The 12,016-nt window shown below is 40.6% G+C and overlaps 1 protein-coding gene across 1 annotated transcript in view; it reads left to right on the top strand.

Annotated features, from left to right (window-relative positions):
* The window catches only part of ush2a (Usher syndrome 2A (autosomal recessive, mild)), a 1,147,097-nt gene that overhangs the window by 339,477 nt on the left and 795,604 nt on the right, over nucleotides 1-12,016 (top strand). The window contains 2 exon segments of the mRNA XM_034188044.1: nucleotides 8,167-8,330; nucleotides 9,321-9,479. Coding sequence (XP_034043935.1) covers nucleotides 8,167-8,330; nucleotides 9,321-9,479 — 323 coding nt within the window.

The following is a 12,016-nucleotide window of genomic DNA, read 5'->3' as shown; positions in this document are numbered from 1 at the left end:
TGCGCAGCCTTCAGCCTCACCCCTACTGCTTCAGTGCCTTGGAGAGAGAGAAAAAGAGCAGAATCAGTAAACCAGAAATAACTGCACCTAAAGTATGAGTTCACCAACAGTAAATCAACAGAATACTAAAGTGATCGCTGGCAGCTAGCCCTGAGCTTCAATAAAAGACCCAGAATTTACAACCCCAATTCCAATGAAGTTGGGACACTGTGTAAAATGTAAATAAAACAGAATACAATGATTTGCAAATCCTCTTCAACCTATATTCAATTGAATACACCACAAAGACAAGATATTTAATGTTCAAACTGATAAACTTTATTGTTTTTGTCCAAATATTTGCTCATTTTGAAATGGATGCCTGCAACACGTTTCAAAAAAGCTGGGACAGTGGTATGTTTACCACTGTATTACATGACCTTTCCTTCTAACCACACTCAATAGGCATTTGGGAACTGAGGACACTAATTGTTGAAGATTTGTAGGTGGAATTCTTTCCCATTCTTGCTTGATGTATGACTTCAGTTGTTCAACAGTCCGGGGTTTCCGTTATCTTATTTTGCGCTTCATAATATGCCACACATTTTCAATGGGCGACAGGTCTAGACTGCAGGCAGGCCAGTCTAGTACCCGCACTCTTTTACTACGAAGCCACACTGTTGTAACGTGCAGAATGTGGCTTGGCACTGTCTTGCTGAAATAAGCAGGGTCGTCCCTGAAAAAGACGTTGCTTGGATGGCAGCATGTGTTGCTCCAAATCCTGGATGTACCTTTTAGCAATGATGGTACCATCACAGATGTTTAAGTTGCCCATGCCGTGAGCACTAACACACCCCATACCATCACAGATGCTGGCTTTTGAACTTTGCGCTGGTAACAATCTGGATGTTTTTTTTCCTCTTTTGACGTCCGTGACGTCCATGATTTCCAAAAACAATTTGAAATGTGAACTCATCAGACCACAGCACACTTTTCCACTTTGTGTCTGTCCATTTCAAATGAGCTCAGGCCCAGAGAAGGCGGCGGTGTTTCTGGATGTTGTTGATGTATGGCTTTCAGTTTGCATGGTAGAGTTTTAACTTGGATTTGTAGATGTAGCGACAAACTGTGTTAACTGACAATGGTTTTCTGAAGTGTTCCTGAGCCCACGCGATAAGACCCTTTACACAATGATGTTGGTTTTTAACCTCTTAAACCCTAGAGTCCCCAAATTTGGGGACTTTCCCTGTTTTGGAACATTTGAACACTCATAACTAACCAATGCTGACACCAACATACACTTATTATACATCAAAATGTCAAGCGAAGTCTCCTCTACAAACATATCCACTTCAATCACATATCAACTAACCACAGCTGAAACGCCAAGCAAATAAAGACATAAATCGGAATTCATTTTTTGGGAAAAAAAAAACCCATTTACTCCTACCAAGTATTATTTACTTTCAATTTTTTTTTGTATCCACAACATGCCCTAGGACCTGTCTTTTAGCTGATCCAAACTTTTACATTTTTGACCTTGTACAAGCTGAGAAACGAATCATAATGTATGTGTATGTGATTTTGGTGAAATAGGCCCTAGGGCTTAAGGGGTTAATGCAGTGCTGCCTGAGGGATTGAAGGTCTCAGGCGTTCAGTGTTGGTTTTTGGCCTTGCTGCTTATGTGTAGAAAGTTCTCCGGATTCTCTGAATCTTCTGATTATATTATGGACTGTAGATGATGGAATCCCTAAATTCATTGCAACTGAACGTTGAGAAACATTGTTCTTAAACTGTTGGACTATTTTTTTTCACACAGGTGTTCACAAGGTGGTGATCCTCACCTCATCTTTGCTTGTGAACGGCTGAGCCTTTTGGGGATGCTCCTTTTATACCCAATCATGACACTCACCTGTTTCCAATTATGTGTTCTTTAAGCATTCATCAACTTTCCCAGTCTTTTGTTGCTTTTTTTGAAATGTGTTGCGGGCATCCATTTCAAAATGAGCAAATATTTGCACAAAAACAACAAAGTCTATCAGTTTGAACATTAAATATTTTGTAGAACAAAAACAAAGAGTTTACCGCGCTTCTGTATAGCACAAACAAATCTGGTGCAACCAGATAGGTCTAATTTGTAAAAGAGAAAAATAACTGGTGCAACACAGAAATAAGTGCCAAGAAATATAATATGGTGCTGAAAACAAAAATGTACAATGGGACTAATGTTTCGATGTGAGAGTCACATCTTCCTCAGTCCTGCAAAGACAGAGATGGTACAGCTTAAATACTAATAAGAAGCAGGCGTCCTAATGCTTCCAAAGGGGCATGACCATCCGTCAGACATGCCTAAATATAAATTTAGGCAGTTCAGCACAGACGTCTTTAAGTGTGGGATCACTCTTCAGAATGTGCCAATATTTATAAATTATGTTTTTTATTCTTCCCGCAAATGGAGTATAGCAGGTCGAAAAAAAACTATTTAGATGTTGAAGAAGATTTTGATTTTTTCTTAAGAGGCACGATCAGTATTTAGAGCTCTGTCCCATGCTTTATAAGTATTAGTTCTACTATAACCACGTTGTTCAAACAGAGTTTCTAGATGGGCTGCTTTTGACATGAAGTCCATGATAGCACTACAATTTCTTCTAACTCGCAAAAACTGACCCACTGGTATGTTATGAACTAAATGGGGCGGATGATTAACATACCAATGGGTCAGTTTTTGCGAGTTAGAAGAAATTGTAGTTCTATCATGGACTTCATGTCAAAAGCAGCCCATCTAGCAACTCTGTTTGAACAATGTGGTTATAGTAGAACTAATACTTATAAAGCATGGGACAGAGCTCTAAATACTGATCGTGCCTCTTAAGAAAAAATCAAAATCTTCTTCAACATCTAAATAGTTTTTTTTCGACCTGCTATACTCCATTTGCGGGAAGAATAAAAAACATAATTTATAAATATTGGCACATTCTGAAGAGTGATCCCACACTTAAAGACATCTGTGCTGAACCACCTAAATTTATATTTAGGCGTGCCCGAAATATTTGTGATAGACTTGTTCATTCAGATATGATTATTCCTGTCTCAACTGCCTGGCCCTCTAGCCCACCAAAAGGTTTCTTTAGATGTGGTAATTGTGCACATTGTTCAAATTCCACTAATGCTTCATGTTTCTCTCATCCTCGCACTGGTAAGCAATATCCCATTTCTTCATTTATCAATTGTAATACTACTCATGTAGTATATATTTAAAATGCCCTTGTGGATTGGCATATATTGGCCAAACAAAACGTCAACTTAAATTACGGATAGCTGAACATAAAACAGCAATCCGTACTCAGAATTTAACCTATGCCATGGCAAGGCACTATAGATAGGCCGGTCATGGCTCTCTAGCGTCTTAAAAATTTTGGGGGATTGAGAGAATCATAGCTCCACCCACAGGTGGTGATATTATTAAAAAACTCTTATGTAGAGAAGCATTTTGGATTCACACTTTAGGCACCTTGGAACCTTTTGGTCTGAATGAAGATCTAAAATTTACTTGTTTTCTCTAATAATTGTTTTTCAGTCTGGTTTTAGTTTTGTGTGTTTTGGGACAGTGTGTTTCTAATCATGAATTGATTACTAACTGAGTGAGTGTTGTGTCTGACGGATGGTCATGCCCCTTTGGAAGCATTAGGACACCTGCTTCTTTTTAGTATTTAAGCTGTACCATCTCTGTCTTTGCAGGATTCTGAAGAAGATGTGACTCTTACATCGAAACGTTAGTCCCATTGTACATTTTTGCTTTCAGCACCTTATTAAATTTCCTGGCACTTATTTCTGTGTTGCACCAGTTATTTTTCTCTTTTATTAAATATTTTGTCTTTGTGGTGTATTTAATTGAATATAGGTTGAAGAGGATTTGCAAATCGTATTCTGTTTTTAATTTACATTTTACACAACACCACCTTCATTGGAATTGGGGTTGTAGATGAAGTGATGCTGAGAGCTGTGCTGTTGCTAAGGAGTTAAAGAGATGGGAAGCATACTATGCCAGTATGCTAACCATACAAGAGGGAGAATAGGTGTGTCTTTCGTCAGGACTTGAATGTCTCTACAGAATCGGACTGTTTTATCTCTGTAGGGAGATCATTCCACAAAACTGGCGCACGATAAGAGAAGGCTCTGTGGCCTGCAAGCTTTATAGTCACCCTAGGGACACAAAGTAGTCCTGCACCCTGAGAACACAGAGCCCGTATGTAGGGTGCAATTAGGGCAGCTAAACTGAGAGGTGCTAGTCTGTGAATAATTTTATAGATTAGTAACAGAACCTTAAAATCTGACCTCACAGAGACAGGAAGCCAGTGAAGAGATGCCAAAATCAGTCTAATGTGGTCAAACTTTATGCTTCTTGTCAAAACTCTGGCAGCAGCATTTTGAACCATTGGAGACCCCTAATGCTGGTCTGTGATAAACCAGAGAATAGAACATTGCAGTAATCCAGTCTAGAAGAGACAAATGCATGGATTAGAGCAGTGGTGTCCAAAGTATTCCAGAACGGGCCAAAAGGGTGCAGGTTTTCTTTGCACCCACTGACTCCAGCAGGTGATTTCACTGATTAACATCACTTTGAGCAGATGGGATGAGTTCATCAGTGAAATCATCTGCTGGAGTCAGTGGCTGCAAAGAAAACCTGCACCCTCTTTGTCCTTTCTGGAATACTTTGGACACCACTAGATTTGAGTCTCTGTATCAGACACAGACAGGATGGGACAAATCTATCCTATGTTTCAAAGATGGAAGAAAGCAGTTCTCATGATATCTCTGCTGTGTAGGTCAAAGGACAGTGCGAGATCAAAAATCGGTCCAAGGTTCCTCACTTTGTCAATGAGATGTATGATGTACAGGCTTACATTAAGCAACTAATGTTCATGTCTCCCTGGACCAAGGACTATCATTTCAGTCTTGTCCAAATTAAAAGTAAAACATTGCTCGACATTCAGTAGTTGAGCAGAATGTTCCATGATGCTTGTCCTCAGACCACTTGATGATACAGAGTGCATACCTGATAAAACTGAAGGTCCGACCACATTGCGCCAGTCTTGGCTACTCTTCACTGGCTTCCAATCTGTTGCTGGGTTAATTTTAAACTTTGAATTGTTTTTATAGCCCTCAGTGGCCTGACCCCAGTGTATCTTTTGGAGCTTCTTTTTCCTTACACTCCAACCAGAGCCGTAAGATCTTCTGACCAGCTGTTGCTAGAGGTGCCTAAAACCAGATTAAAGATGAGAGCATTTGCAGTGGCTACCCCCAGACTCTGGAATAGTCTCCCCTTTAATATTAGATCATCCCTGTCCCTAGCGACTTTTAAAGCCTCTTTAAAAACCTCTTTCGTTTCTCTGGCATTTCCTAAATGAGCAATTACATCTCTGTTTCACCTTATGCTGCGTTTACACATAACGACGACAAGTCACAAATGCCATGAAGTATACATTCTTGGCCAGTGATCACGAATGTGATAATTTGGGGCAGAGGTGTCAGGTGTCCTCAGGAACTGCTGCAACCTGTTACCACGCATGGCACATGTTGCTGGCAAATTATCAGGAACCATTATGCATGGTTAAGAATAATGTCCCGTGCTGTTGCACGCTGTTCCACACTTTTCCATGTATCAGTGCATTGTTACATTCTGTCACATAGTGAATGAGGTGAATTGTCTCCACACACACCCCCATATTCATCCATCAGCTGCTGAACAATTCATATTGCTCCAGTTTTCTCCTCAAAATCCACAGCAGCAGAACTTTGTGATTGCATGCTTAGTTGGGCTCTGTGCCATTGAGTGAGGAGGAGACAGAGAGCCAGATGTGCGGCTCCACATGGCTCTTGTCTCGTGTGTCTTCCCAAACATCAGGCACAGCAGCAGCAGGTGGAACACCTGCAAGAGCATGCTGATGAGCATTGGAACAAAACTTTTAGCCGACTTGGCGTCACTGTCCTTCTTCAGCATACTGCAGCAATGAAACTGAATGCGGTGCAGCAGGGTTTAATTGTGCACACATCAGAGAAGAACGCTGTCACGGTCTATTAAGGATCACCACTAATCAAGACGGATCAACACGCTCAGTTGCAACCTTCACGACATGACACGAAATGAGGGTGGTGCGTGACAATTGTGGAAGATTGTTTGACAGCCAAAAACATGCTCCATGAAAATCATGAATATCACGCACCAACATGCACTATTAAGAAACCTGTTCAGATGCGTTAAGTCATTATGAATGTCAAGAATGTGCCAAGAATTACACAGATATGACATTCATGATGCATCCATAAATGCAGCATTAGTATTTTTTTGGTTTTTCCTGTTGCTTAATGCTGACAAATTTGCCTTATTTGTAGTCTTTCAGTAGCATGGCCCAAGCAGAGGGTCACCCCTTTGAGTCTGGTCTGCTTGAGGTTTCTTCCTCAATAACATCAGAGGGAGTTTTTCCTTACCACTGTTGCCTGTGTGCTTGCTCTAGGAGTTGTAAGGTTAGAACTTACTTATGCGTTGCACCTGAGGCAGATATGTCGTCATTTAACACTATGTAAATAAAATTAAATCAAATCAAATGAAATTATTTCCTACTGCTTTTTACTCTTTATTTTACTTTGTCTTTTGTCTGTTTTATTGCCTGTTGTAATTTTTATTCTTATTTTTAATTCATTTATTTATGATTGGGGGTAACTTGGTGCCCATTTTTTATTTATGTACAGCACTTTGGTCTACTGCTGTCGTTTTAAACGTGCTTTAGAAATAAAGGTTGAGATGAGTGGGATGTTGCAGTCTAAAGGCAGACCGCAGTGGCTGAAAGAGATTATTCTCAGTGAGGTGGTCCATGAGCTGCTATGAATCTACTTTTTCTAGGATTGTACAACAAAATGGTAGGTTTGATATTGGCCTATTTTTCAGTAGAGGGTCAAGGTTAGGCTTCTTAAGTAATGGTTAAATCACTGCAGATTTGAAACATTTAGGAACAGATCCCAAGGTTAGTGTCAGATTAATCATTTGCAGTGTGGTAGACCATAGGTCCTTAAACAATTTTGTTGGTATAGGGTCAAAAAGACAGGTTATGCATTTAGCAGAGGTTATAGTAGAGGACCTAGCTGAGACATGTATACACATCATTTAGGAGAGGATAACTCAACTCAACCAAGTGTTACTTCAAATATAGCTGTATTTCCTAAACTACAGCAGCTACAGATTTTCCAGGGTATTCAAAATGTTCAGAATGACCAATACATGTTTGGGAGGGTCATAGAAAAGTGTAAAGTTTCTATTTTGATATTTTAAGAGAAAATGGCTAAAATAAGTGGGTCAGATTATCACTGTACATCAAAAGAAAACGCACATTTGCCAAATATAATGAGATTTTATTTTCATTCATACTGTTATCAATGGAATATTGATTTAAAGTGAAAAATACAAAACAGAATTTGTTTCTTTCGCAGACAGCAGTATCTAGAGATGTTAAATGTTTTAAACATTATCAGGGAAATTTCTCAACAGCTAGTAGCCCAGAAAGTTTAAGTTACTAAATATGTGGCAATTCCAGAGTGTATGTAGCTCAACTGACTGAATGTTTTCTCTCGGTTTTCGCAATCGACTGCAATCAGATTGCTTTGAATGCTGTTGGGGTGCCGTCTCAAATATTTAGATTGCAGTGAGATTACACCTCAAAAGTGGAGAGCTTGTGCTATCTCTGCTGCTTCTTTCAATCGACTTCAGAATATTTGCATGTTTGGATGTGAATATCATTGCAATTGTTCTTATTGGTATTGTTGAACTTGAAAGTCATTCATTTAGTTTGCCTTTTTTTATTTGCTTGAGAGAAGCACTTTACATCTGGTTTTAAACTGTTTCACATGAAGAAAGGTCTGCTATGGCACTTCTTTTAAACTGCTCCAAACGAATTACTAATGTAATGCTCCACTTTAGGTTGACTTTTTTGACATCACTGCAAATAAACAATTGATTAATTAAAAAGAAAAGTTATTTGAGAGATTGAATGTCAGTGAAAATTATAAGTTGCAAAAGTAAGGAAATCAGGCAGTAAACAGGTATAAGCTGCTCCAGTGAACTTCTATGCCTTGTCATCACTTTTTTTTCTTATTTCTTTTTTTCTTTCTTTTCTTTTTCTGTACTTTCCATAGATGCCAGCCTTGTGCATGTGATCCAGTGGGCAGTATTAATGGTACATGTGACCCAGACACAGGTGTGTGCAAGTGTAAGTCTCTGGTAACAGGTGACAAATGTGACAGATGTCAAATTGGAGCAAGTCATTTGGACCCCGAGAACCACCTTGGCTGCAGTAGAGGTCAGTGTGCATGCTCACAAACTCTCACACTTACTGTAAACAAGTTAAATGATAATTATACACTTGCAACGTAGCCATGGAAAAACTACAACGGCACTTATCCAAATGCATACAAGGCTTTGAGACTGTAATGGAAGTATAGAAAAGTGATGTAATTCTGAAAATTTTCACTCCATAGAGAGCAGCTTTATTATCCATGAGGGTGGGAATTTGTCTTTTTTTTTTGGGTGGGAATTTTGTCATTGGGGTGGGAATTTTTTCATTCACTGCATCAAACCTGCATTATGAATGGAATACATTACGTCATCACAATAATAACAGTTATATAGACCCTGAGAAACATTGATGCCAGTGGTTATCCCTGGATTCTGTAGCATGAAGCAGTGGATTGAATGCAGATGTCTTGTCCAAGGATGCAGACAGGTGACACGGCTGGCAATCAAACCCAGGTGTGCATATTGGTAGAACAACTATCCCACTGAGCTAGTACCTACTTTGCATAAGGGAAAATAAGAAAACATTAACATCAGACAAATGATCACAAAGTCAGTCACCAGCATCACTGTTCGTTACAGTCTCACTCTGAGTTCAACAGTGCAACCACATCCACAATAAATTATTTTTGTGTATGTTCAGGAAGGCTTTAGGAGGTGAAGGGAGTGATTCATATTCTCCTTGCAATGTGTGTGACACTATTTTGTCAATTCACCTACTCTTCATAAATATTTTTCAGTTGTAATATTATTTGGAAGCAATTACTCTGAAGTTCAAGCTAACAGTTCTACATGCTCATATTTTAATTACAACTCTAATATGCATACGCTAAAATAGACAGCTAAAATCATTGTTTATGTCCAAGTATAGATGTAATTGTTCCATAGACACATTAATTACATAGTTAATTAATGGTGCACCCAATATATAATTATAGCTTTGCCTTCTGTTCTATGTTTCACCGTATTTCGTCTTCATCTTTTTGTTTTTGTGTAGCTCCATCCCAGCAACCTGCCCCAGTTGGTTCTGCTATCTGGTATTCATCCATTCACCTGTCTTGGCAACCACCAGACTCCCCAAACTCAAATGCACTTAATTACACCCTCATCAGGGATGGACATTCAGTGCATAGGGTCCAAAGTCACTACCCATTCAGTAAGTATTCATACAATTCTTCCATGTAAACCCTTAGGGCAGAACTCTTCAACTCATTCCAGAAAGGGCTGAGAGGGTGCAGGTTTTCTTTGCAACCACCCACTCCACCAGGTGATTTCACTGACTAACATCACTTTGAGCAGATGGAATCAGTTAATCACTGAACTCACCTGGTGGACTGGGTGGTTGCAAAGAAAACCTGCCCTTCTGCCCTTTCTTGAATGAGTTGAAGAGCCATACCTTAGGGTCCTATCTCACTGGGCTGCAACAGCCTGAGAAAAGCAATTGCGAGGGAAATTGCTTGATTTCGTGCAACATTTGCTGAGTGGCACTCTTCCCTTGCTTTACTCGAAGGGCATTGCTAGCTTTGCACCTGGATTTGAATTTTTTAAAGTTGGCGAGGCGACAAGGCTCCTCCCACTATATTCCCAGAGCCATCGCTGGTGCCCTGCGACCCTCTGAATGTACTCGCTGCGACTCTTAACATGAGAGATAGATGAGAGAACTGCGGGAGGGCACGCATGGTCTGCGAGGGAGTACGCCACAATAGCGGAGATGATCGGAGAAGAACAGCCATTTCTGGAAGTGGCTAAGCTGCTGCCAACCTGTTGCAGTGGACATTAGGCCTTCTGCACCTATTACTTAATGTTTTTTTTAGGTGCACAATTCTGCAGGAGCAGAGCGCAAAGCACTGTTGCATTCAGTCTTTTTATCTGGACAGCTCTCTTCCCACCCACCTCCCTCTCACCCCCCCCCCCCTCTCTCTCCCCTCCCTCTCTGTCTGTCTCACTCTTTCTCTCTCTCTATGAGGACATGTGGTGGGAGTTCTTTGATATGTTCGCTGTGACGACGATACATAAACTATAATATGATGACATGCTTTCATTAAAGACACACACTGCTCAGTTCCAGCTCCAACAGCGCACATATGTCTTTATATCGGGAAAATCTTTCTGCTAAATGCCATGCCGTGGTGATGTAACCTCATCTGTCCATCAGAACCAAAACAGAGGACGTAGCTGCCAAAACAATGTGCAGATCCACCTCAGATCTGCCATGGAAATCCTGAGTAAAAAAAAACAAGGGAACAGCATGGATGTGCTCATAGAACTGTATTTGTATTTGTGTTAAATATGCAGACATAGTATTACTGCTGAATGAAAAGCACATCTATGCAACTGGAGGGATAAAATGAAAAAGATTTCTTAAAATAAGATGGCTGTCTCAGAGTAATCATTACAATAGTCTGGTAGATGCTGTTGACTTTATTCATTAGGGATGGGTATCGAAAACCGGTTCCTTTCGGGTATCATTAAGAAATGATTTGATCCACCGACATCAATAACCTTTTTGCTTAACGATTCCCTTATTGGTCCTTCAGAGTGGCCGTTGTTTTTGGGGGTGTTTGTCAGGAAAATGATAATTTCTCTACATTGATTACAGACCCTGCAGCAGGTCTGTAATCAACGGCTTTGCTTTGAACCTTGAACCAATTGAAGCAATGATTTGCAGATCGAAGCAGTGCTTCGATCTCCTGCTTCGTTGATTCATTGTTTTATTTCGCTTTAATTTTTTCCCTGCTAAAACCCTAAAGACCATATGTCTGTGAGTAATATTTACCTTTTTTATGTTAAACTGACCTGTTATGGTCTTCTGAAACAGTTGATAGATAACTTAAAAACAGGACCGATGCTAACGCATTAGCATGTCTATGGCATTTTCAATGTTTCTGTGAAGGCTCTCAGTTGTCCAGGTGGTTTCCATAGTAGAGATGCTTGAATCTTCAACTGGACTGGGTTTCTTGACGCGAGGGGATGCAGTTCACCTGCATCCCCACTGCTTAGGCTGTCACAGCTGTGAGGCAGAGGCTGCTGGAGGATGCATCTCTACTTGAAAGAACCAAACTTACACCAGACCACATCTGCCAACTCTTGGAGATCTGTCTTAACACCCCGTATTTCCTGTTTAGGGGGAATTACTACAGGCAAATCCATGGTTGTGCGATGGGGTATCTGGTATCCCCCATTGTGGCCAATCTGTACATGGAGCTAGTGGAGAAGAGAGCCTTGGAGTCATTCACAGGCATCACTCCCAGTCACTGGTTCAGATATGTCGATGACACATGGGTTTAAATCAAGCAACAGGAAGTGGAGGCCTTTACAGAGCACATCAACTCGGTGGACTCCAATATCAAGTTCACACGTGAGGATGCCAGAAACAACCGTTTAGCCTTCTTGGACTGTGATGTTACGATTGGAGAGAACAGGCAGCTCCAGGCAGGGGTTTACAGAAAACCCACTCACACTGACCAATATCTGCTCTTTGGCTCAAACCACCCCCTTGAGCACAAGTTTGGGGTGATCAGGACTCTTCAACACAGAGCCCTACAGGTGCCCACAACTACAGAGGGAAGGGCTAAAGAACAACAACATGTCCAGAAAGCCCTCACAGTATGTGGGTACCCATGATGGTCCCTGGATAAAGTGCAGAAGTCCCAAAGAACAAAGAGACCAGACAGACAGGAGACAGCGCCAAGA

Source organism: Thalassophryne amazonica, chromosome 2 (assembly GCF_902500255.1).
Source record: "Thalassophryne amazonica chromosome 2, fThaAma1.1, whole genome shotgun sequence".
In the NCBI taxonomy this organism is placed as follows: Eukaryota; Metazoa; Chordata; class Actinopteri; order Batrachoidiformes; family Batrachoididae; genus Thalassophryne; species Thalassophryne amazonica.
The sequence above is the reverse complement of the archived record's forward strand: the minus strand, read 5'-3'. Positions and strand labels throughout refer to the sequence as shown.